This window comes from Opisthocomus hoazin, chromosome 7, assembly GCF_030867145.1.
Source record: "Opisthocomus hoazin isolate bOpiHoa1 chromosome 7, bOpiHoa1.hap1, whole genome shotgun sequence".
Lineage (NCBI taxonomy): Eukaryota > Metazoa > Chordata > Aves > Opisthocomiformes > Opisthocomidae > Opisthocomus > Opisthocomus hoazin.
The window spans coordinates 60,969,019-60,995,983 of record NC_134420.1 but is presented as its reverse complement, the minus strand read 5'-3'; the positions used below and the strand labels follow the sequence as shown (position 1 = coordinate 60,995,983).

General features: G+C 46.4%; 1 protein-coding gene across 1 annotated transcript; it reads left to right on the top strand.

The window, feature by feature from the left end:
• Positions 1 to 4,221: 4,221 nt before the first annotated feature.
• Positions 4,222 to 26,871, top strand: DEGS2 (delta 4-desaturase, sphingolipid 2). The gene is made up of 3 exons (XM_075426528.1): positions 4,222 to 4,341; positions 13,434 to 14,176; positions 22,177 to 26,871. Exons 1-3 carry the CDS (start codon positions 4,260 to 4,262, stop codon positions 22,318 to 22,320), a joined length of 969 nt encoding a protein of 322 aa, XP_075282643.1. The 5' UTR covers positions 4,222 to 4,259; the 3' UTR covers positions 22,321 to 26,871.
• Positions 26,872 to 26,965: the final 94 nt, after the last annotated feature.

Below are 26,965 nucleotides of genomic sequence, written 5' to 3'. Positions count from 1 at the left end.
AAAGGAGGCGAGAGCATCTGACTGCTACAAATCCAGCCCATCGCTCCCGTGCAGTCAGCCCTGCAGAAATGGCAGTCTTCCCTTCCGCTGACTCCCGTCACGTTCGCAGGACGATCAGACTCGCTGGAAGAAAAGAAAACGACCAAGGACCCGAGGCCGCAGCAGCGCGGCTTTACCGGCGGCGGCCCTGCAGCCGCTGCTCCCGGCGGGCCTGGCCCAAGCCCGCGCCCGGTTTGCCTGCGAGCCGCGGGAGCGCGAAAAGCGTTCTGCGCCGAGGGCCTGCCCCGGGCCCGCTGCGCTGGCGGCGCGGCGCCGGCAGGGGGCGGCCTGCGCGGCGGCAGCCGGTGCGCTGGGCCGGGCCGGGCCTGCCCCGCCCGCCGCGCCGGGCCCGCTGGCTGCGCGCCGCCCGGGAGCCGGCGTCCGCTGCCGGGGGAGCGGGGGTTATTCCGCGGCGGCCGGGCCCGCTGGCTCCGCTCCGGTATCCCCACCCCGCGCGGCGCTAGTGCCGGGCTGTGCCGGTTCTCCGGGCGCGGGGGAGCGGGGGTGGTTCGGCGCTCTGCAGACCCCGGCAGGGCTGGCGGTGAAGGGGAGGGCTGCTGCGCCTGCCCCGCAGCCCGGGGCCGGGGAGCGATGAAGCCGGGCGGGAGGGAGCCGGGCTCGCAGGGGGCTCTTTATTGCTTCGAACCGCTCTGCTCGCCGTGGGAGCTGCAGGCAGAGACGCTGTGACCTCGCCTGGGTCCAGAAGGGTCTGCCGAGCGCTGGGCGGGCGCCGCGGCTCTGCTGGCTGACGCGAGAGCGCTGCGTTGCTACACACACCACCACCAAACCTATCTGACAGCTTACCACTGGCAGCAGGAAAATGTCCTTCTCCCCCTAAGATTCTGTCGCACCGGCTCCTCAGCACCTTTGCTTGGTCAAATCAACTCCCAGCTCTGGTGTGGAGTTAACCCAGCGGAAAGAGACAGCCGGAACGAGCCAGGGAAGGGTCAGCACGGGTAGGAGGGGAAGGCAGAACGTAGGGCTTTATTGGCGAGCTCTTTCCCCTGAGCTAACTCCACTGGGTGTGTGTGTGTCGATGACATGGCTCACCTACAAACTATGCCGCCCATGAAAGCTTGACTTTGTTCAACAAAGTACATCGCGTTGTAAACCTTGTCACTGGTTACATCAAGTCAGAGCATGACACCCAATTCAAAATGACTGCAAATTGTTTTCTAAACAAGCAAATATACAGCTATGTTTTCTTCAGGTAATCAAAATAACTATTCTCTATTACCTAGAGAAGAAACTAGGTAACTCAGGAAATGAAAATACAGGTCTGACTTGAGACAAGGAGCTCTCTATTCAGAGGAGAAAACACCTTATTTAGAGACAAAATTGCCAAACAACTTTATTTTCCTTTCCCATCATCAACTTTAACAAAGATGAGTCTCTGGAAACCAGAAGAAGAGGAGGTAAGGCTTGCAGACCAGGGCAGAAGTAAGATAACCCAGACACCAGGCCTGCTCTTCAGGCTGGCCATAGCCACTGGGAAATACGTGCAGGTGTTCCTGCTGCCTTTTCTGTGACACCTGCTCCTTTAATAAGCAGAGGGAGGAAGCGTCTGAGTTATGTGGCAGAAATACATTTATGCTGGGAAGCCAGCTGGTGGGCAGGCACCTTTGGGTGTGGAAGAGAAGACCAGTATGTCTTGTTTCAGACTTGCATATTGTAGGTCATCTGCTCAATGGAGCAAAGGATTTTTGTCTTTTTTACCCTGGAAATTGACAGCTGGGATGCTGGAGGTGAGTGTGATGTGTACTCAAAACTATGTAAGTGAGGTATTTGATGGTACCCTACATGGAGTCAGTAGTGCTCCTCCTGTTCAGACTGTTAGGAATTTCTCTCAGCTAGGCTTCTCAGTAGTTAGAAATCCTGAACAAGTCTAGGAAATTGCTGAGGAAAGGAAGGCAACAGCTGGGAGAACCTGACTACATGGAGCGTGTTTGAATTGCCATAAAGTGTAGTGAGTATGTGACCCTGTAGAGATCACAGTCACTACAGCATTCATTAAAAGGGCTGTTATTGCCAGGTGACATTAAAATCCCCCCTTCTTTTCCTTTGTGAGTGATTGTAAGCCTCTTTGCACTTTACTAGGGTGCTATAAAACCAAGGTGCCAAATGGTCAGAACAGGATAATACTTCTGCCAGTTCTAGAAGATGGTCTAAAGCTGGCATTTCTTGTTTGTCTGGCATCCACAATTCCTCTTAAATTACTGTAATTTTTTTTGCTTATTATAGAAATATAAAGCGTGAAATTCTATCCTCAAAAAGAAACGCCAAGCCACTGGAGACAGCAAGGCCTTTTGTTCTTCTCATGTGGTTGGGTTGAGCCTATAGTAGTAATAAGTTACACGAAGACAGTGCCATTGTCTGCAAAGGAGATGCTTAACTTTCCCTGCATAACTCACCATATGCAATAACACTAGCCTCTTGGATGAACTTTTGGGGATGAAGTCATATTTGTTTTCCTTACAACTGCATGAACTGCACCACTAATTCACTTTTTCAGTCACCATGAGCACTCCTGAGCAGGAAGTGACAGGAGGGCATCATCACGTTCATGTCATCTTAGGCTTCTCTACCGATGCTGTCAACAAGCCACAACATTTGAGCCAATTAAAGAATTAGGCTAAGATACTGATGCATCTGCTCTCTGAACGATTATTTTGTTATAGACACATGTAATAGCCTTAATTTGGATTAGCTGCAACTTTGTGGGAGAACACCAACCTCGTGCTGGAGCAATGGTGAAGAAACATACTGAGAGCTGACCTATAAAAGCAAAGTGGTTGAACTCCTGCTCTGGGTAAAGCTGCTTACCTTTACACCATGCTCCTTCCACTCAAACTCCTTTGGACATTTAAGCATTCAAGGGTTTACTTTTAGATGACTTCAGAGGAAAAAAAAGTGAAAATCAAAAAAGCCTCCTAAAGCTTTCTAGCAGTCAAGTGGCAAAGTTTGAGGTTTGTAGGTCGTTTGGTTGCTGTTTTTAAATCTGTATAATTTCACGAAACTGTGCTCCCAAGAAATCTTGAATTGTTAAATTAGACCAAAGTAAGAGGTGATAATATTGCCTGTGTTGGCAGGCAAAACTTATTGCTGAAAAATAGTTGTGTGTCACATGTTACAAGACTGCTTTTTTTGCCCTTTTTAACTTTCAATTGTGATAGGTGTTATCAAGGGTAAGAGAGCATGGTGGGAGCTACAGGGATTCATATTGAAATAGAATGAAACAAAATTGCCTTCCGAGTGTGGAGCAGATCCAAGTGGGATGTTGTCAGTGGAAGGTGTAACGACAGGGATAGCGAACACTGAAGATGGACAGTCGGTCAGGTATGGACTTGCGAAAGAGCACAGTGGGAATAAGAGCAGCACTTTAATCTTGGGTTGTGTGTATGGAGAAACATCACCGTGTAAGTGATCTCCCTGTGAATCAGAGAGGCGAGAGAGGTTAGTTAGCAAGGTTACCTTAGTTCTACGGTTAGCAGGTCCTTTGCCTGGCTTTGCTACCGAGGGAGCGCTGTGATTTCGTGCTCCTTCAGCAGGGATGGTACCGGCGCTGGGAAATGGGCCGCAGATTCCCGGGAGCGAAGCGTGACCCAGCCGAGGGCTGGATGCTACCGGGACCGCTCACACGGGATTAGTCAGAGCGCCAAGGAAACCTGTGCCAGGCGCTGGTCATCCTCCCGCTGTCCCAGGCCTTCCACCCCGGGGAGGAGCTCGCACGACCGGGCTTTGCCCGAAGTCACCTTCTGCTGAGAGCCGCGGCACCAGACTCGGGGGATGCGGACCGCCCGTCCCCACCGAAAGCCTCGTCTGGAAGCGCCTGGGGACAGCCCTGCGGCGCCGGGGACCCCCCGCGCTCCGAGGCTCGCTGAGGAGGGGGCGGCTGCGGCGGCCGGGCCGAGCCCCCGCGCACCCACGGCGGCGGCAGTGCCGCAGCGGGGGCCCCGCGCCCGCCCCGCGCCCCTCGCGGGCCCCGCAGCGCGGCGGGAAGCGCTCGCAGCCCCCCTGCCCCGCAGCCGGCCCGCTCTCCCCCCGGCCCCCGTCAGCAGCTCCCCCCGCTCCCGCACAGCCGGGCGGAGCCCCGCAGCTCCCCGCCGGCGGCGAGAGGCGAGCGGCAGCCGGCGGGGCCGGGCCAGGGGCGGGGCGGGGCCGCCCCTCCGCCGGGCGCGGAGCTATAACGGCAGCGCGGGGCTGTGAGGGCAGCGGGAGCCATGGGTAACCGTGTTACCCGCGGGGACTTCGAGTGGGTCTACACGGAGCAGCCCCACACGCAGCGCAGGAAGGAGATCCTGGGTACGTCGCTGGGGGGGGGGGCGCGCCCGGTGGGCTCGGAGGGGGTGGGGGGTTCCCCGGCGGGTGCTCCGCTCTCCCGGCGCTGCCCCGGCTCCCGAGGGCAGCGGAGCCCCGGTGCATCGGGCTGGGGCGGGCGGGCGGGCGGCGGGGTGGCATGGCCGGGCTGTGTCCGACGGCCCCGCACCTCGACCCGGGGGGGCGGCGGGGGGCGGCAGCGCTGCCCGGTCTGCGCGGGGAGGGGGATGGGAGTCGTGCTGCGGGCACGTTTGCTCGGTAGCGCAATAAAAGCGGCGCGGCTGTGGGTGAGCGTTCGCCGGGGAGTGCCCGCTGCCTGCCGGGGACAAGGTACGCGCTCGCCCGGTCGTGATGTGCGGGCGGGGTTTGTCCGCGTACGGGAGCGTGTTCGCTTGGGAGGCTCGGGTGCTGCTGAAGATCCTTTCTGAGAAGGACTAACGACTCAGAATTGTTGCGGAATGTTGTTGTGTATCTCCTGAAAATATATTTTTTAACGCTTATAATAAAGAATATTTTTTTCTGTTTTTATTTGGATCATTTGGGTGGTTTTTTTCCCCTCGAGTAGGATAAAGCCTTTAAAGGCACTGGGACTTGTAGCTGAGCTGCTGTGTAGGGGCTATGATAATTAGGTATAGTTTCTTAACTCCTCCCCAATCTAATAGACTAATCCAAAATTAATCTAAATTACAAAAACATTTGCAGTATAGTTGTGGTTGTATATCCTGATCCAGGTTTGAATTATATCCAGGAAAGTAATTACTCTTTTACTATGTAATCATGATAGAGAGTCAAATGATGTCGTTATATAAAGTGATGCTTCTTGGCGTCATGCTACTCGTCCTTTCAGGCAAGGGGATGTGGTGAGTTATGGGTAGGAGTGTGTGTGGCAGGACTCTTGCTATAGAGTGGGGACTACAAACTGCAACAGTAGTTGTGTGGCAAGTGCTGGAGTGGTTGAACTGCCATACCCTTGCCAAACTCTCTTTTTAGGACTTTTCAACTGCATACCTGCAGAGGTTTTGCCCCCAGTCTCTTTACCTTCAGAATGAGCAACTGGAATCAAGGTCCATCTCTTTCCCCTCAGGTCCCCCTGCCCCTGCTGTAGGAGCAGAAGGAAGGGCACAGAGAAGTACAACATGGAAAGGGAGACATGAAGACATGGGCAGAACAATCTGTGTCTGACAAGGCAGAACGTGTCATGAAACTAGCGTCGTGAATACCAAAATGTTACTAAAAGTGATTGAAAGCATACGATATCGGTACAATGATCATCACTGTACTGTTCAAAGCCTGAGGGTCAGCAAACCCCTGGTGTCTGGAGTACAAACTTACCAAAGTGTTTCGTGTCTATTGAGCTGGAGGGCACTGTCACTGCACTGCAGGAATTTTATATTACATATGAACAAATATCTGTAAATATCCATGTATTTTATGTTTTTGTATGTAGGAATGCCTTGGGGACAGCATTCTGTGCTGGTAAGGGAAGTATTTTCCTCCCAATATGTTAATGATTTAGTTGCTAAGCACTGAAACTTGATTGTTTTCTGTTTAGGCTGTAGCTTTTTGAAATGTTGGCCTCTCAGAGATAGCTGCTTGGATTTAAATACAAATTGAAATTATCCATTGGAAAAAAATATGGGAAAACTGACAAACAAATAAGGCAGTTTCTTTCTGCGTAGGTGGTGTTTCCTTGAGCTGTTGCCCCAATACGTTTCTATAGAGCCGTTGAGAGATAATAGTGGTCCATCAAGAAGTTGTGTGTCCTGGCTTGAGAGTTAGTAGCCCAGGTGTCTATAAGACTTTTGTAGCTGGTGACAATATGTCTGAATGATAACTCTGTGAGTTCAAGTCCCCTGCCATGGGCAGGGACATCTTTCACTAGCTCAGGTTGCTCAAAGCCCCATCCAGCCTGACCCTGAACACTTCCAGGAATGGGGCATCCACAGCTTCTGTGGGCAACCTGTTCCAGCTGACCAGCAGAGCTATGAGCTGTGTGTGTCAACTGGGCTGGCTGGATGCTAGCTTATGGCAGGACACTGTTGCACTAGATGAACCTACTAGGAGTGGGATGTGATATCTAACAGCTGTAATTATATCAGCAAATAGATCAACATTTTGTGCAAGAGAGGTGATACTTTCTCTCATCTCTTTGTAGTATCTTCCTCTTAGAGTCTAGGTATTAAAAGTTAGCTTGTGCTTGGTACTGTCAAGGTGCCAGCTGCTTCTGGGTTACAGTGGAGGTCTCCTACATAGCTGGCACTTCGACCCTGATCACTTTCTGCATGTTCCTGAACATGTTGTTCATGCTTTTCAGTTTATAAAATGGAATTGTGTCATTGCTGTTCTCTTACCCTCTGGTTTATGAAAAGCCTGTTATTGTTTTGTGTCAGGACGGACATTTGTGTAATGCTGCAGTGAGCTGTGTTAGGGTAAGGCCTGGCTAAAAACTCACAGGTCGGAAGAAAATCTTTTCCTCTGGATCCTCTTAGCCTTGCTGAAGAGTTATACAAATGCTGTTAGAGGGAGATATAATGTAAGGAATAAAGTAGAGGGGATATCTACTCCTAGTAGGAGTAGGATTTCTACTTCAGTGGCAGCAAGTGTCTGTTGGATTGAAACACTTGGAGAACGATGGTCTTGCACAGTGGGAAGTGTTGGTGTCTTTTTGGTCCTGAGGGAAGATGAAGAAATCATTGCTCAGATGCTGACAACACCAAAAGCACACATCAAATGGTCATTTCACCTGCAAACTGTTTTCCAAATGCAAGCAATGAGCAATATGTTGTGGCGTGGAAAGAATGATACCTTGTATGTGCTGTGGATTGGATCTAACTTCACAAAATTACTATAGGTTGTTCAGAAAATCTCTTGCCTCACAGGATCCTCAGGGAAGCACTTGTTTGCTGATGAGGGCTGAATCAGTGTTGCTTAGGGTAGGCTAGGACTATCTGAATATGATTTAACATCTAAGAATAATTATATAGTTCGTTCTTTGGCAAGTTATTTTGGAGTGGAAATGGTGCAAGTGGTTTATATGTGCTTTACCCTGTAGAAAGTCTGAGATGTTAGCCAGGGCGGGGGGAAAGCAAAATAAAAAAAGCCAAAATCCAATAATCCATTTTATTTTAGCATTTAGCCAGTTTGAATATAATAGCTTCCAGCTCTGCTCACTTATTCAGAGATTAGTCTGCTAATTCTTCCAGCTGACACTCCTGTTGCCTGTTTAAAACTCAGATTTATGAAAAAATAAATTGTACATACTGAAATGTGCAAGATGCATATCTCCTTAGCTTAAATCAAAGCTCTGAATTGCATCTGCTTCTGGCAAAGAAACTATGAGCTTCTTTCCCCTTTATGCTGCAGTACGTGGGCACAGCGCTCGCACTGATGTGCATGTTCTCTGAGCGCATTCAGAATAGCTGCTGTCTTAGTGCTCGTGCCAATTCCCTGTGGGGATCACCTATAAAATAAATCACATGAGGAGAAAGTCACTGGTTTAGGCACTTGTGGTCTTCTGCTGAAAATATTACATTAAGTGCAACTGAAGGCTTCAGCTTACTCCATGTTGCAGTTTTTTGTTTCAGAGGGAGCTGGAAGCCCTCTTGCTAGCAATCCTACATGCCTTTATACTGAACCAGCTAATAAGTGTAAACAAACAGGTCATAGTTGGTGTCATGGCGATGTGCTGCCACCATCCATCTCTGTTGACATCAGCAATGTGGCACCGCTGTGGTGCTTTGCCTCTGGTGGCCGTGTCTAGGTGACCCAGGTCCCTTGGACCAGCTAGCACAAAGCAATTTAGGATCTTGTGAGTGGCAAATACAAGATTAAGACCCTTGTCCTGGCACAGTGGACATACAAAACTTCAGTGAAATTAGTTGGGCCAAAAAGGTTTCTTCTTAGTTTTCATACTGAAGGGGACGGGAGGCTGTGCAAAACCAGAAGCTTTTGTTGTGCACATTGTCCTCTGTCCCCTACCTGTGTCCTGGCTAGTGTATGGTTTGAATTAATTGCAGAATAGTTTGGATTGGAAGGGACCTGTAAAGGTCATCTAGTCCAACCCCCCTGCAATGAGCAGGGACATCTTCAACCCAGTCAGGTTGCTCAGAGCCCCGTCCAACCTGGCCTCGAATGTTTCCAGGGATGGGGCATTTACCACCTCTCTGGGCAGCCTGTGCCAGTGTTTCACCACCCTCGTGATCAGTATCTTCCTTAAATCCAGTCTAAGTCTACCCTCCTTTAGTTTAAAGCCATTATCCCTTGTCCTATTGCAACAGGCCCTGCTAAAATCTGTCTCCATCTTTCTTATAAGCCCCCTTTAAGTACTGAAAGACCACTAGAAGGTCTCCCCGCAGCCTTCTCTCCTCCAGGCTGAACAGCCCCAACTCTCTCAGCCTTTCCTACCGCAGGAGAGGTGTTCCATTCCTCTAAGAATTTTTGTGGCCCTGCTCTGGACCTACTCCAACAGGTCCATGTCTTTCCTGTGCTGAGGACTCAAGTGTGCTGTGTGTGGGCATGTTCATGAGTTGAGGTGGTAGAAAGCAAAACACTATCGTGTCAGCAAACTGACTTCTTTTGTTTATTTTTTTGGTACAAATACCGTCCTGTGCCTGGTGTCTCTTATTTGTTCTGGCAGGGACTCATAGTTGATAGAACATAGTCCAGGACAGCAGCATCACAGATATTTTTTTCACCTTTTCCTTATCAGACCTTCTAAAAGTCTTATACTGAGTAACATCTCCACTTTAACCATACCTTTATGCTACACTTGTGGTCAAAATAAAGTAAGATGTAGAAATTAAATTTCTTCTGTTGTTACTACTGGCTTCTCATGGATGTGCGCAGTGCTGCTGCTCCCTTGAACCTCCACCACCACTGCGTTTGTGGACAGCTCCCTCCTGCGCATGCCAAAATGTGCGAGTGCTGACTGTGTGGTGTGACATCGATGAGAAACTGAATCTGCCGCTGTCGCTGAGGTCTCACTGGGTCTCTCCTGAGTCGTCTTAGGTGCGTTGTCAGTGGGAACAGAGGACAGGTGAGGATTCAGAATAAGATATTCACTGTCTCAGGAGGAGGAGGAACACCAGGACATAGTGACTGACAGCTTCTCCAGGAACAGTTACTCCAGTCCTAAGAGAGCATCGCTATAGGGCTATGGTGAGAGCTCCTGGATCTCCAGAGAGCAGCAACAAGGGAAAAAATATGTAGTTGGAGTAATTTGTCGGTAGTGTTTCAGGGTGAGGCATGCCTCTAGAAAAGTGACAGCTGCTTACACACAACATTGGAGTGATCTCTGAAATGTTCATTCAGTAAATGCGTTGTTTCAGAATTATGAATGCTTCTGAAAATATACTTGCAGCATTTGTTCTCTCTTGACTGCTATTCTTTCATCCACACTGCTGTACAAGTGGGAAATGCTGTCTTTCATTGTGGTGTAGTTTTCAGCTGCTCTGAGGTTACACTGTAGAGACTGTGGAGCTGTTTGGGCAGAATTATTAACTACTTCTACCCACTAAGGTGGCTACTACTACTGCTAAAGTGCTTGCACTGCTTTTGCGGTATGCTGGGACGGAAGAGTCATGCTTCTGCACTGCTGTACATCTACAGCAGTATCCCTGCCCTCTGACTGGCAGCACGATGGACAAGCTGGAAGCAGCACATGTGGATAAGTAGTCTGCCAGGCTGAACTAACAGACTTTCCCAGTGAACTGGAGAATGTGCTATGGAGACATCCGAGTAGCTGGAGCTGTTCTGGTTCAACTGTACTCTACAGGACAAATCCTGACCCCATGTGGTCTTTTAGTTTCGTGGGGGTTTTTTGTGTCCCGTCCCCCCTCTTATGTAGAATGTTGCATCTTTTTTCCATGCCATGATTGTCAGTAATGGAGAGCTCACTATATATGACATTTTATGGCCATGGTCATGTACTAGCCCTGACCCAGTGCTTGTTGGGAAGCAATGGACTCTGGCCATATAGAAGCTTGTCATTTTTATAACGGAAAATTGCTCAGGAAGCCCAAAACAGAAGTAATTCAGGAAAGAGCAGCATGATGAAAATCTCTGCTCAGATGCCTGTTAGCCTGAAACTCGAGCAGTCTCAGGAGTGGAGAGTAGGTGTCTGTTTACTTCTCCAAGCACAATGCGTAGGAAATGAAAGTGATCTTTATTGTGTAGCTGCTACAGGTCTCATAGTCCTTTATGGCTTCTGGTTCACCACCACGCAGCAACCCTATGTCTGATTCTCTGTTGCCTTTGGGACATGCAGAAGGCTGACAGCTGGTTTGCAGAGCCCGGCTGATAACCTACAGACATTTGTTACAGCAGCCTTACAGGGTTGTCCAGCTTTTTCAACTGTAAATGCTCTATCTTGCCTTACTAGGATTCCTTCAGCTAACTGCAAGGCATGAGCATGAGGGGAAAATGAGATACGCATTTATATTGTCGTATCTTTGTGTCAGCACTTTATATATAAACTTCAGTCATCAAGATCGCTTAATCTGAGGATAAATGCGTGTCGCTGAAGAGTGCTTGGCCTCAGCTTTTGAAAGGGTCAGCATGCAACATTTGGCACATGCAGCGCTCCTGAACTGAAAGGTCTCTGGCAGGCTACACCACCAGCGGGGCCTCTAGTCTCCAGTGAGCCTAGCAGCCCCACCTGTCAGCCTTCCCGAGGTTTCTCCATGCCACGGAAGTGGGAAGGGTTTATCAGTATTAATGATAAACAGACACAGTATTGTGGTTTAACTAGCGCACAAAAATTTACTGCTGGAGAGGAGTTAGTCATGCGTTGCATTTAATATTAAACCCTAGCAAGGTACATAACATCTGTCACCTGCAATAAAGGCAGGCTACCTGTGCTGCTGCTTGCAGGCACTGTCGCTGCCGGCTGGCAGTTACTGCTCTGAAACCTCTTAAATGTCATCTGCAATCCTTGTTGGCTGCAACAAAAAGAAATCAGTCAAAAACTTCCATTTTTTTTAAAAATACAATATAAATCATCTCTTCATCATTTTCCTATCCCATTAAAACTTCTTTCTTTTTGGTCAGTGGCCTCAGCTTGAGCAGGCTGAGGAACAGGTTTGGTTGTTTTACATTTCTTCATCTCTTCTGCTGACTGCAGTAGCCAACCTCAGGACTGAAAATTTGAGGTGGCTTGACTTATTAAAGGTTTTTGGGGTTTTGGACGGGTGCTCGTAATCAGGACATGAAGCTATGTAAAAATCTATGTCTGTAACGGATATTCTGACCAGGTCATTATATGAAGTTATTCTATAGAGTGAATATCCCAGCACTTCGTTGAAAATTTTGATACTTGTCCAGGTACCAGAGAACCATTTCTATCAGGTTAGCATTTCTAATGTGAAAACTAATTAAAAAATCTGCACAAACAGGGACAAAAACAAAGCAGCAAAACCAAACCACCTGGGCTTTCCCGAGAGTTTTACTGAAAAGTTAGTCTGACTTTAGAAAGATGTGAACTTTTACTAGAGCTTTCCCCCTACTTAGAAAATCTCTCCCCTGCCTGAATGCTCCTCATGGTGATCTTGCTTCCTTGTCCTCACAAGGAGAAGAATGAAGAATATCCTTTTGCTCACCATCTTCCACAAAACCTGTCTAATCTTTATTGTCTCTAACCTCTGTTAAGCTGGGCTGAAGTTGGCCAACAGGCTCAAAAGTTGTTTTGATGGTTGTAGAGCATGACCACATCAGCCTGGTTCATCGGTAGTTCTTCATCTCTCTGAGCTTCTGTGAACTTTTCAGCGTTTGCTTGTATAAAATCCTTCTCTGCATCCTGCGCTCAGTACATGCCACCGCTTTCAAGGTCACATGAAGTTTCGTGTGTTTTCTCCAGCATTTGTTTACAGTATATACAGCTGCATAGATGCAAATCTGCTCTTATTGTATTGTACAGTGACAGTCAGATGATATTTACTTTTCTATTCATAAAATGGGCCTATGAAACTTGCAGGGCCACAGTGTGTAACCTCAGGGTTCAAAATGAGTGACTTATCCTACAGTCTTATCTGCGTAAGCTGTAATTATTGAGAAATGCGGAGTATGAGTGAAAGGAGGGAGGTCAGCAGGTGGGTAAAAGCCATAAAACAGTGGAAAGAATCACGTGCAAGTTAATACTGGAAGTGAGGAGTGTGGGTTTGTAAAGAAGAGACCTGAAACAATGAACAGCACCTAGAAGATAAGCTGTATTTCTGTGTATTTTCTCTTTTGTAAAAGGACAGATGAGTGGTCAGTAGCACTAAGGATCAGCAACCTGGTCCTGTCCTGATACAGCAGACCTGGCACGCCTAGCCCGTGTCTCTCGTGTGCTGTATTGCAGTGTTTGTGAGGCCGGTGAAGCTGTTGTGTGATTATTTGTGTGACTTTCATGCCTGTTTCTGGTATGTGACTTGGGAACAGACTAATGAATAGGAATAGAGAAAAATTTTCCATGTATTACAAATTCCTGACAATACGACTTACTTGTGATGTTACCTGGTGCAAAGAGTTGTACGTGTTGTGAGCGCTGGTGAGCACTCAAATACTCAGCAGATTTTTTTTTAATGCTACATTTGTCATCTAACCACAGAGCAAGAGCTGGCAAGCCTGTTGCTCAGCCCTCTTCCCCTGCTAGTATTTCTGAAGCAACAGCATGAAAAGGGCGATAAAAAAGGCAGTTGTATTCTTTTTGTGGAAAATAGCGACTGGATTTGGCAAAACAAAAAGAAAAATGAAAAACTTGACAGAAGGTGCTTCTGAGAGCTTAAATCTGGCATGTTTTGGTATACTAATACTCACCCTTGTGAAGGCGTGTGATGCCACATATTGACCATCAAGGTAACTTTTTTTTTGTGTGCGTGTATATATGTATCTCGATATCAATCACAATTGGATGTGATGCTGGCAGTGGGAATGGAGCCCGTACATTAGTAAAGCTTTTGCTGTAGTGGCAACTCTGCCCTGGAATTGCCACTTTATAAAACTAAGGCTTCAAACATACGGTGGTAAAAATAGACTGCCAGTAGTGATTATGCTTACTTAACAGTGATCTAATGAGGTTTTCTCTGTGTTTTTCCCTTTAGCAAAGTATCCAGAGATCAAGACTCTAATGGGTCCAGATCCACATTTAAAGTGGATTGTATCTGGGATGGTTTTCGTGCAGTTTCTGGCATGCTACCTGGTGAAAGACTTATCTTGGAAATGGATTTTCTTCTGGGCTTATGGTTTTGGGGGTTGCATCAACCATTCGCTGACCCTAGCCATCCATGATATTTCCCACAACGTCGCCTTTGGGAACAAGCAGGCCAAGTGGAACAGATGGTTTGCAGTCTTTGCCAACTTGCCAGTTGGAATCCCTTATTCTGCCTCCTTCAAGAAATACCACATTGACCATCATCGGTACCTTGGTGGGGACAGCCTGGATGTGGACATTCCCACAGAGTTTGAAGGCTGGTTCTTCTGTACACCACTCCGGAAACTGCTTTGGCTTTTCCTCCAACCTCTATTCTACAGTCTGAGACCACTGTATGTAAACCCCAAAGCAATTACACGGATGGAAATTTTTAACGCTCTTGTCCAGTTTTCTATAGACCTTATCATTTACTACCTTTGGGGGCTCAAGCCTATTATTTACTTAATAGCAGGTACACTTCTTTGCATGGGTTTACATCCGATTTCTGGGCACTTCATAGCAGAACACTACATGTTCTTAAAAGGGTATGAGACATACTCTTATTACGGACCTCTGAACTGGCTCACCTTTAACGTAGGCTACCACATGGAGCATCATGACTTCCCCAGCATTCCCGGATGCAGATTGCCAATGGTAAGTATGGCATGAGCACAAGTGGAATTGGATTTTTATAAAAGCTGCTAAACTGTCTCAAAGAAATTACTCTAAATCATAGTAATGGATCAATTTTTAAAAGGAAAAAAAAGGAAAAACGAAGAAAGATTTTTGGATTTGTTTAATTAATTCATTTTAAGCAGGAGTTTGAGAGAAATGGCTGCCAACTGCTGTAATATTTAGTTTATTTGATTTAAACAAGAACATCTGAGTCTCAGAAGGCTTGAGGAATACTTTTTGCATGATAAAATTCTCCAACAGTGCTCTAAATTTCATAACTTCCTCTCCTCAACTGCCAGGTTTCATTTCTTTGAAGTTTTATAGGCCCATCTGAAATGAGGCAGGTGGCAATTACTACCTGAAACTTGTCGAATGATCAATCTGCTAACTATATTGCTTGATTAACATCAAATAAAAGTCTTTCTATTTTTGAGATGACGTAAGTACTGGAGCATGTTCCAGCCTGACACGAATAGCACTACAAGGTAAAGCCCTACTTTACATGGCTTGTTTTAGCTCTGCTGTCCCACCCACAGAAACAGAGGATGACTGATCTGTCTTAGGGAAAGTGCTGTGGCTTTTCTCTTTTGAAAATCAAGCCCCTTTTTGTTTACGTTTGTGGGAATCAAATTTGCAAAGCCCAGGTGTCTAGGAAGGGTTTTAAATCTCCCTCCAGGCACATAGCTGCTCTCCTGGGTTTTAGTACAAAGATTCCTCAGCAGGTGCTCACAGTGTTAGAGGTACGTGACTTCGAAGTATCACTCTGACACACAAATCCTCTGGCATAGTAGGAAGGAAACATCATCTGTCTCTGGTCTGATGCAAAGTTGGGGACTACTACAGCAACATCCTCATGAGGTGGAGGTCGAGCTGAGGCGGCTGAGGTTCAGGAGCTGTGACCTGCCCACTCCTGCATAATATGTACAATGGTATATCCAGGCAAACTCTGCTTTATGTGTTGATGTTTTTCATCACAGAAACACTGTCTTAGAAGAGATTCAAAACAAGAGCAGAATTTCTTGTGGTGTAGAAGAGCAGGGGGAGCCTCTACATAGCCTGCACGTGTTTTAACACACCTCTTTTACTGCTGGATCTTGCCCAAAGAAGGGCAACGAGGCTCGTGAGGGGTCTAGAGAACAAGTCTTATGAGGAGCGACTGAGGGAGCTGGGGCTGTTTCGTCTGGAGAAGAGGAGGCTGAGGGGGGACCTTATTGCTCTCTACAACCATCTGAAAGGAGGTTGTAGTGAGGCAGGTGTTGGTCTCTTCTCCTGGGTAACTAGCAATAGGATGAGAGGCAATGGCCTCAAGTTGCATCAGGAGAGGTTTAGATTGGATATTAGGAAAAATTTCTTTACTGAATGGTCAGCATTGGAACAGGCTGCCCAGGGAAGTGGTGGAGTCACCATCCCTGGAGGTGTTTAAAAAAACGTGCAGATGTGGCACTTTGGGATATGGTTTAGTAGGCATGGTGGTGTTGGGTTGACAGTTGAACGCAATGATCTTAGAGGTCTTTTCCAACCTATGATTGTATGATAGGTCTGTCCTGGAGAAGCTGGTCATTCCTGGCAGGGTTCAGAGCGGACTATGCTCACATGTGAAGTTCTTCTGTCAGGCATTCCTGTTACTGATACACCCAATAGCTAAGCTGTGAGGTGTATGAACTTAGCTTTAGCTTCAAATGTTCCAACTTGTTAGATAGGCTTAGATACTTAGATTACTGAAATGTAAATAGAAGAGAAGGAGGTTAGCTCTGTATCTCACACAAGGAAGGTTAATGACTAATTGAGCTGCCTGGGACTGTTGCTGCAGACCTCATTGAGACTGAAAAATCTCTTCCCCACCCACATCACAAATAGTTCAGCCCAATTCCTTGAGGTAGTGCAGCAGCTGGAAGTGTCTGCCATCTTGTGTGAAGATGATATATTTATTAATTGAATTTCATGGGCTCATCTTCATGTGTTTTTAGCTCTTGGGCAACTGAGACTTGCCCTGTGGATGGAGGCTTCTCAATAGTTGTTGCCTGACAGAACTATACGGAAAACTTTGAGTCTTTGAGTGATCAATTAGAAGTGAATATCTATTATTATGAAGTGAAAATCCTTTGGTGAAACAGTTACTGTAGAAAATCTTTAGTCCATTAAAACAAGTCGGTTATTCTCTTCTGCAAATTAAGAAGAAAAATTCTCTGCATCTTTGCTGGAAGGAGATAAGGGGACAGATCCTGTCTGGATAGCTTTAGTATTTGAACTTCCAAACAGGTAGGACTAGAAACCTCCCCTTGGTCTCCTCTGCTTTACCTCCTAGCAAATTCTTTACTTGGAAAACGTCTACTTTTTTTTTCAGATCTAGTCTCCTAGGCGCTTCAACTTCTAATAGTTGAATTGCATAATATGGATGACCCCTCAGTGTAGCTATGTTTGTTTTCAATTATTGTGAAGTATTTGGTTCCTGCCTGTTCGAGAGCAGGGGAGAAATAGGGTCAGAGAATAACTGGATCTTAATCTTGGAAAGTAACTGGCTCTTCCACTTGCTGATCAGAAGAGTAAATTCAGCTTTGTCCTTTGTTACAGGTGTCTTGGTCAGAATGTTCTGGGTAATGTATTTGCCACTGGAAAGACCTTTACCCTAAGAGGGTGACAGATCTGAAAGAGGAAGAATTAGGCTGTGCTCTAAGCTTGGATTGTAAAGATGAGTGACTTCAGTGTGCAGTAAGAACTTGTCCCACTAGTGTAATGAGAAATCATTGAAGAGACCATGAAATTTAACATTATAATGAGGGACCTGCTCTAAAAAAACCTTATATAGACTTACAACTAGATTAGTCTTTGCATGAAGCCTTATGACTGTAAAATATTGCATTGCTTACCAGATGAGTAAAAAGATCCACTGTTCATTATCTGAAGGACTGAATATACTTAGGGGGAGAGGGGACAGGAGAAGAAGTAAGGAACTCGGTACTCTTCCTACAGACTGCAATAAAAACTGCAGTGTTACCAGAGGCAAACTAGTTACTCATTAAGCTTTTGGGAAAAGGAAAAGACATGGTATGAACCCAAATTTATTAGACAAGACTGGAAAACATGGTAGATGTTCTGGTTCTGAACTGTAGATTTCACTAACACTGTGATGGCCAGGAGGGCTAGCTTGAGTGCTCCCCTTCCCTGGTCAAGGACTATGAAGGGAACTTGTATAATATGCCTTCTGACATTCTAAACATAATTTTTTTAGCTTCTTGTCATAATGATCTCTAGCTCCTGTATAGCCCCAGGACAAAAGGTCTATAACAGCAGTGGTGGAATACGTTGTAGCATTCAACTTTTGCACCTATCTGATACAGTGGAGTAGGATTGGGGTCTTGTTGCTGTACTCTGAGCACAAAACCATAGGCAAAGTTTGTCTAAAAAATGTGATTTCTTACCTACCACCTTGATTGACTTCAAGAAAAGCCTCAATATACCAGGTGCCAAGGGCCTAATAAGCTTCTTGCAGACCTTGTGGCCTCTTGTTGTCCTTCCATGACAACTTCCATTCACAAACTAGCAATGAGTTTAGACTTACAGCTGAGATCTGTAAGGAGGAAGGGAGTCATAGAATGGTTTGGGTTGGAAGGGACCTTATAGATCATCTAGTTCCAACCCCTCTACCATGGGCAGGGACACCTTCCACAAGACCAGGTTTCTCAAAGCCGCATCCAACCTGGCCTTGAACACTTCCAGGGAGGGGGCATCCACAGCTTCTGTGGGCAGCCTGTTCCAGTGTCTCACTACCCTCCTAGTAAAGAATTTCTTCCTCATATCTAATATAAATCTACCCTCTTCCAGCTTAAAGCCATTATCCCTTGTCCTATCCCTATATGCCCTGGTAAAAAGTCCCTCTCCAGCTTGCCTGTAGGCCCCTTTCAGGTATTGGAAGGCTGCTATAAAGTCTTCCTGGAGCCTTCGCTTCTCCAAGCTGAACAGCCCCAACTCTCTCAGCCTTTCCTCACAGAGGAGGTGTTCCAGCCCCCCTGATTGTTTTTGTGGCCTCCTCTGGGCCTGCTCCAACAGGTTCATGTCTTTCCTGTGCTGAGGGCTCCAGAGCTGGATGCAGGACTCCAGGTGGGGTCTCGGCAGAGCAGAGGGGCAGAATCACCTCCTTTGACGTGCTGGCCACGCTGCTTTTGATGCAGCCCAGGATACGATTGGCTTTCTGGTCTGAGAGCACATTGCTGTGTCATGTTGAGCTTATCGTCCAGCACCCCCAAGTCCTTCTCCTCATGGCTGCTCTCAATCCATTCTCTGTCCAGCCTATACTTGTGCTTGAGATTGCCTTGACCCATGTGCAGGACCTAGCACTCGGCCTTGTTGAACTTCATGAGGTTCATACTGGCCCACCTCTCAAGCCTGTCCAAGTCCCTCAGGATGGCATCCCTTCCCTCCAGCGTATCGACTGCACAACTCAGCTTGGTGTTGTCGGCAAACTTGCTGAGGGTGCGGTTGATCCCACTGTCCATGTTGCCAACAGAAATGATAAACAGGAGGGAGGAATTGAAGCAAACGGACTATCTCCAATGCAATATGTAAAGCTTGAGAGGGAAGTCAGGAGCAGGATCTATGAATACTTTGTCACAGTGCCATTCTCTCTGATATCTATGATTTGCTATCTGGAAACTGCCATCCGCAGGTTTCGTACTGCACCCAGAAGGCAACATGGAAGATGATTTCTTCCAGCCTAAAATATACTTAATACATGTAGCTTAATGTTGTATTTAAAAGGGAATCTGCATTAAAAACCAATTATTTCTGCCCCACCCCCCAAATTTTTTGGTAGGTAAGGAGGAGATATTTTTGTTTTACATAGGGACATGCTGAAACAAATTACAGTAGGTGAGGTGTTTTTATCAGGAAACTTTTTTGTGTTGATTCATTGTAAAAGAGAAAGGACTTTTAAAATTCTTTCTTGCCATGTGACAGCAAAAAGGAAGCATGTACCTAACAAACTTCCTTGTCTTTTTTGTGAGAAAGCCCTTCAGAAGTCCCCTCTCTAACTGCATTCATTAAATCTTCATTCTTCCCCATTCCTCTGTCAAAAACACTTTATTGCAGTTTACCACCTTCTCTCCATTGTTTCTGTAAGTCTCGTACAGTTGTCCTGCCCGGAGTGCAGGGACCTTGCCGATGGTGCAAGTGCTGCCTCCATTCCTGCACAAGGTGCTGCTGGGCACAAAGCCAAGCAAGAGCGAAGACCTACTTCATGTAGGTGTGAGTCACTGTCCCGCAGCTTATCTAGGGTAGCGCACTCCAGTGCAAGTCCCTGGTTGTCTCTTGTGGTTTCCATACTGACCGTACTTTCCATACTGAGCATGAGACGCCGCCATACTCTGCAGGAGAATGCTAAATGGGTGTGCTTGGTGAACAAGCAACTCCTCCACTGCCTGATGCTGGCAAGCAGCTTGCCAGCCATGACTGGGCCACCTGTTTCTAGAACAGAATCATAGAATGCTTTGGGTTGGAAAGGACCTTTAGAGCTTTAGATCTAGCCCAATCCCCCTGTAGTGAGCAGGAACTTCTTTAACTAGACCAGGTTGTATGATCCTCTTCAAAATTCACAGCTGAGTATTGTGAGTAATCAACTTAAATATCAAATAATACTTGTATTCTAGGTGCTTGCTTTAAATCTGTAATACAACTGCTCAATATGTCCATGGAGTATATGTAAGTGCAAGTTTCCAGGCTTGCATGTTGTATCCATGCTCTTCAGCACTATGCCTGGACTATACCGCTGCTCATATTTGCTGAAAGTGAGGAAACTATTGGGTTGAGCACAGACAGGCTGTTTATTGGCCTCTTCTCAGAGTAATTTTTTCCTACTTTGTCACTGGGGTCATTTTTACTTAGCCATTGGTGCCAGAGGGCACAGCTACTGCCTGAGACACTGTTCCTAGGAGCTGAATTGGTTTCTGTGGATCTCCAGCCCTCCACTTCCACGTGCAAGGGGCAATACAGAGACTTTCTGAAGTTCTTGAGGTGGTCAGAGTCTAACATGTTCAAGAGCTCTGCAGCATGCTGTAACTGGCTAAGAAAATGTGTCTGGTTCAGACCATTGTTTCTGTGGGCAAGAAATATATGGGGGTTCTGGAGAAGAAGGGAATGGTGGACTTGTGATATGAACCTGGCTAGTATATATGGGGGCTGAATTGCTGCTGCAAGTAGAAATTCAGCAGAACTTCTAAAATGGAGGTAGAAGGGAAGGTCTGTAAGCAGCAGTGTGCTAGGGGATGACCATGTCAGAGCTGGAGTAAAGCTTTTGGGGCTGGGTACCTGTGACCCTCTTTGTATTTGCATAAGGCCTGGTTAGTGGCTTTCATTCAATGGAGATTACTGTCTAAATAGTCCTACCTCTCATCCTCTGGCTATTTCAGTTACCCAGCTGGGAAAAGGGAGGATACAAAACCCAGATAAAATTATTTCTGGCTGTGGTTACAGAAGGAGCATGGGGAACTACATCTTTGTCTCCAGAGATCTTACCCAGTGCCTGGAAACCACCTTTCTTCCAGTCATTAACAAATACATCTGAGGGGGAACATTGATCTTGTCTGAATCCCATTGAAAATGAACCACATTTCAGGTACAGCCCAGCACTTTAAAGCTTGATATAGGGAATTATTAGGAAGTTAGAGATGTTTAGTGAACAACAGAACATAATCAGATCCGAACTGAATCTTCCACCTCCAACACAGCACCACCACGCCATGAACACAAGGGATTCATAGGGGCTGAGAACCAGAGGTAATTGCTCTTAATGAGACTTGTACATTGCCCAACCTGCCTCACTGGGAAGTGTCTGCTAGGAAGCTGAATTAACCAGGTAACTAGCAGTGAGCGGTGCTGGCTTATAATTTAACTTTTGCTGGGATTCTTATCTTTTCACAAACAGTCAAAAGGCTGTGCTAAGATTCCACCATTGCTCCTCGGATGCTGATGAGACCCTCCTCCCAGATGGAAATTTCTGTGTAACCCTTTTGACCTTCACTGGAAGTCCTTACTGTGCTCAGCATAGCTGGCTTTACAATTCTGCAAGGTTTTTAAAGAGAGAAGTCATGCTGTACAGCAAGACAACTCGCTCCAGTACACAGCTTTGTTTGTCTAGGAGGTGGAGCTGTAATAAAACCATGCCCAAGCAGTTTATGTGCAACCGTACAACTGTTAAGAGACTCTGCTGTTTCATAAATGTGTTCAAAAAGCAGAGCATCTAGCTGGAGCAGGCATTGCTGATGACCGGGGAATCCTCAGTCCTCATGACCTGCCAGGTCTGGAACCTCTTTGTGCTCTAGTTCTGGCTTCACTCCCACTACAAGCATCACCCACAATGATGCGCGATGCTTCTGAGATGGCAACAGTCTTAAGACTTGGGGATTGGAACAGGGGTGAAATTTTATTAGACTCAAGATCTAATAATGAATCTGCAGCATTTTTAACACCAGACTGAGGAGAACAGACCGCCCCTGCAATTTGCTCTGCCTGCTGGAGGAACCCATCTCTTGGGTTTGCATCATGGTAGCAGAATGTATGAAAGAAAATGAAGTGTAGCCAGGGCTGTGTCTGGCATTCTCTCAATTGGTATTTCTCTCCTGCCTGGAACTCTCAGCAGATGAGTATTACAAGTGGCGAACAGGGCTTTAAACACAGTGCATTATAATCTTGGCAATTTATCATCTCACTGTGGAGATCCCTCCACCTTCCAAATGAGAGAAAATAGTTCTGACTGAAAGATGATGGATCTCTGCTTTCAAATTCTGACACTGTGAGACAAAACTTGAGTCAGAAGTCTGCTAAGAAGTATCTAAATGTATTTAAGTACATCTCGTTCGGCTGAACTTCAGAAGCTCACAAGCAGTAACAAGTAACTTCAGGATGCGGCTGTGCTGTCAGATCTGAATAGGAAGGCTGAAACACACCTGACACTGTGCAGCTAAACAGCTTGTTCTCTCTTCTTCCAGGTGAAGAAGATTGCAGCAGAATATTATGATAACCTCCCACATCACCAGTCCTGGATTCGAGTTCTGTGGGACTTTGTTTTTGATGACACTATTGGCCCTTATTCAAGGGTTAAGAGAGTATGCAAGCTGGCAAAAGCAAGCTAAAGGACTAGCTCCGGCTGCTGCCCTGGGGCTTGGTTTGTTTGAATGAGCTGAGTCTGCTGTAGAAGCAGAAGGATGTTTGTGTGTGCTGAAGCAGCGTTGCTGTGTGCTCCTTAGACCAAGAGGGTGAGTGTCAAAATGAAGCTGTTGGATGCACTATTTTAGACTACTGATGGATTTTAATACAGGATAGTTGTGTATGTAACCCTGAGAAACTAGATTAGAGTGAGCTATGATTATGTGAACCTTTGGCCTTGGCTTAGAATTAACTACCTGGCCCATGTTTGCCCAAGCCTGGTCTGCGATGGAGAGTGCTTGGTATGTGGATGTGTGAGCATGTGTGTGTGGTTTAGGACTCATTACTCTTTGTGCCAGATTAATGTAGATGCTCTGCGTGCACAGGACCATTGAAGCAGGGAGGACTGGCACACAGTAGTAAATGATACTTTCTGGAGAACACAAGGGTGCCTTTAGCTCAATGCCTTGTCTAATCTAATATTTTCCGATAATGGCTGGCAACAGAGATTTTGTATATGCAATGAAATATGTGTATATTTTTATACATTTTGATCATTATTTTAGTAGCTGCTGTTTGATCTTTATTACAAGACTTTGTCTAAACCTTTTCTGAATCCATTTCTGTTGTTCGGATCTAATACTCCGTGTAGTTAAATGACAGAGCTGAGCTGTGACATGGAGAAAACCCACCTTAGTCTTCTGCTTGCTGTCTGATCAGCAGCATGGATGTGCCTGTGGAGAAACTGGGTGGTCCTTTCTCACTCACCTTTTCAAGAGTATTCATAACTTCATGTTTCTCATACTTTTCTCCACTGTAAGTTCTTCTGAGGATGGGAAGGTTCTAGCTTTAACTGCTGCTTACCAAGGTTGTTAATATTCCTGATCATCTTTCTTGGTCTTCTCTATATATTATACCCCTTTCTGTGAATAAGAGTTGGGAGAATGTGATGGTGAAGACAAGCAGACATTATGGTGCTATATGTTCCTAGCTGCTTTCAGAATAATTGTAACTTTTTCCCTCTGTCGTTCAAGGGGCACCGACTTGACATTTGGGAAGCGTGGGATACTCCAACTATATTACAGCAGTCATTGATGGTGTTAAGGGGATGGGTATGAAGGGAATACAGAGGTGGGGTTGTTTCTCTCTCTACATGTCTTTTTTTTGTGCTATTGATATTAACCTTCATCTGCCATTTCTACACACTTGAATAGTTAAATCTTCCTGCCTGTCCTCTCCAACTATCAACTTCTGGCTGTCCTCAGTAATTCTGTATCATCAAAAGCCTTAATCACCATGCCTTTCTCCAGGCAGAACAGTATCTTGGGAGTCAGGAGCTCAGATGCCATCTTGCAACTTCCCTCCACCCTGGAAAGCTGATAACTTATTTCTGTCCTTACTAAGTGGTTGAAAGAGAATAGATCTGTAAAGGTCCTCCTGTACCCTAACCCTCTATCAGTAGGATTTTTTGGTGTTCTTCTGGAAATCTATGCCTGTAACAAAGAAAAGAATTATTCTGCCTTCCTTTGGTCCTTCAAAGTGTGCTATTAGACCTGGGAAACCTGATTTCCTCGATAAACAGTTTCATTCCTTCCTCCTGCAGCAGTAGATTCAGTGAGTCAGTCTGCCCTTTTGCTGGCCTGGCATACCAGGCAGCCAGGCTAGCCTGATGCATTTTGAGTTCCTCCTCCATTTCCCTTTCCTCCATTTTCCTCATCTGTCTGATTTTGGCAGTTGGGTAAATACCCAGGTGTTCTCAGCAGTGCAAGAACCTTTGTGATGCAGGGGCTGAATACCAGTTCATTCACAGATGTTTTTGTATGGTTCTTTTTCTGGAAAAGAAGAGGATCGGGACTCTTCTGACACTTCAGACTTCACTGGTTCCTTAGGTGCCTGTTCTCCCAAAGGGAGAGGCTTTGGTGTGGGAACCTCCTTTGAGTTCTTTGTGTTGGTGCTCATGTCAGGAGCTTCACTTTTTTATTAATTTATTCAGTGTTGCTAGCACTCCGTGATCACATATTCAACTTCCCCTGTCGTTAGCAAGCTTGGCAAACTTAGCAAGTTAATATGAAAACTATAATAAAGATTATGCTGTCTTTCTCAGTCTGACTATTGTTCTTCCTCTCTGTGAAGAGTGGCCTTTCTCTTGGCTGTTCCATCATGCAGCCAGATATGGGGTCTACAGGTTACTAGCCTAGCCTGACACAGAGGCTATGGTGTAAACAGAGGGTAACCAACATTGGCAGCCGCTTCTTATCCTGCCTCCCATCAGTATTTCCATCACTGTCCCATCTTGCTTTGCCTGGGCAACCACACAGCTCTCCTCCTCTGCACTCTCCATCTCAGTGGGAATCTGAAGTGCCTGGAACCATGGTGCCTGCAGCTGTGTGGCGCAAGCTGAATTTCAATGTGTGTGGGTGCTGCCGGAGAATGTTGTGATCCTGTCCTCTCCATGGACACTTGCCCTTGCCCCCACCAGTGAAGCTGGCAGAAGTAGTCTGGGTTAAAAGAACACTGGTGCTATGTATAGTTTTATTCTCTTTGCTTAAAAATTAATCCAGGTCCCTTTTATTGTATGGCCACACTAATGCTCTGGCAAGAGGAGGCAGGAGAGACAAATAGCTGTATGACAAGCGGGAGGGGAGGTTAATGCCCCTTTTGATTTCTGCTGATGTAAAATGCCAGTGGGCTGCCCTGTTGCAGCGGTACCTGCAACAAGCCCAGCACGAAGGGACACCCTTCTCTGCAGAGGCAACAGGCAAGCTGAATCAGTGTCTAGGAGGGGGAAATCCTCTGGCAGTGCCACTACTACAGATAAGCTGTCCTGTGCATCACTGTTGCCAGAACCACAGGCTGGGAACCAGCAAAGCACTGGTGATGCTGCGACTGCTCCCCTGCCCTTATCAGCCAAGCTTCCCCTTCCATCCCCATGCACCTGATTGCTCCCACAGCTATCAGGCAGCCAGCCCTGCACAAACTTCAGCTCATTATGTCTTAATTATCCAAGGCCTATAAAGGTAGAAGAAGAAAGTAAGAAAAACTCGTTTACAGCAGGTGGCTGATGTTAACAGAGGGGCACACCGTATCCAGGCTGTACTTGCGGCCTGAATTACAATGCAGTTATTACTGACCTGAGGCATAATGCTACATTCCAAGGGAAAACGTGAACCGTGCCAGGCCCCAACTTCCTGAAGCTTAATTAAGATCATGGGAGAGTTTCACAGAATGCTTGTGATCAGCTGAGAGGCAGCAGTTTTGAAAAGTACTTGTGTTGTCAGGTATGCCATTACGTGGGTTTATGATTAAAAAAACACATGAGCTACTATAGGAGGTTTGTGCAACAGGGCATTATAATCTTTGCTGTTACTGGTGCCTGTCTGTGTTTTTCCTGTGGAAAGGCCCCTTTTCCTGGTCCTGGCGTTGTTGCATTGTGTTGCATATCAATGTCTGCCTGCTTCAGTTCCCACGTGGAAAACTTATGCCACTGTCTAACCTGTCTCTCACCTTCTGCTGGCATTAAACAGCTATTAGACTCAGTCTGGACCTCACCATTGCATTAAATTCAAATTTCTCCCATTTTTTCCCATCTTTAATCTATAGTATAACCTCATTGAAAATGAGACTATTTTTAAAAGGCAGATGGGGTTGCTTTGAAGAGTGCTGAAGGACAACCCCATGTTCTCCAAGCCAAAGCAGAAAACATTTTACAGCTAACTGTGAAGCACTCCCCACTCTGCCTCCTCTCCTAGGTCTGCTGCTGCTGGCAGGCAGTCCCTCCTGCCTGCTGCCGTGCTCTGCGGGGCTGGGGGGATGCGAGCAAGGGGACAGCCACAGCCTCTCCTGGGCTGCTGCACCAGGCTCTGCTCCCAAAACCATTCCTGGGGCCTGACTTTTAATTTTAAATCTTCTGGAAAGCCTGAAGCAAAACAGGGAGGATTGGAAAATGTTTGACCGATTTCAGTAGCTGAATTCCAGTCTCTTGACTTTTGCACAAAGTTATCAAGAAGATGGTATCAGCTACTGCCATGTAGAACTTGTGCCAAACTAAGTCAAGCAAAAATTCCTGAGATCCTTCTGGTGGAAAGAATGGTTCTAAATAAAAAAAATGATATGACCTGAATGACATGACTGGGTGTGCGCTGTTAAGTGTTCAGTGTCGTGTACTCATACCTTTGCCTTCACTTTCTGTGAAACAGAGCTCAAGACCTGCATAACATTAACAAATCAAATATGTGAGATATTAACAAATGACTCCCCTTAAGCATCTAGTTCTGCAGTGCTGTGCCAGGGATTTCAGCTTGCACCCTCCTAATTCCTTCGGTGGCTTTGTTCTGCATAAATACCTGCCTTTTATTTACTGGAAGCCCTTACGAGTGCAGATGATGGGACCTGACTTTTTCAGTGATGGCAGGAGGTGCAGCGGGACAGTCAGTGGTGGCCTGAGAGGAGCCGTAAGCCACTGTCCTTCACTGACTTTGGCACAAGGCTGCTGAGGTGGTGGCACCACTGCAGGAGGTGGTGGTCAGCTGGCGACGCGAGGAGGGCTGGGCAGGTGAGTCTTGTCTTGCTGTAAGAAGAGGCAGGGCTGCTGCTGTCGCACCAGCCCCAGCACACTCAGGCTGTCTCCTCATG

Coding starts and splice junctions, on each gene's coding strand:
- DEGS2 (XM_075426528.1), top strand. CDS start 4,260: ATGGGTAACCGTGTTACCCGCGGGGACTTCGAGTGGGTCTACACGGAG. Junction 4,342..13,433: donor GCGCAGGAAGGAGATCCTGG/GTACGTCGCTGG, acceptor TTTTCCCTTTAG/CAAAGTATCCAGAGATCAAG. Junction 14,177..22,176: donor CCGGATGCAGATTGCCAATG/GTAAGTATGGCA, acceptor CTCTTCTTCCAG/GTGAAGAAGATTGCAGCAGA.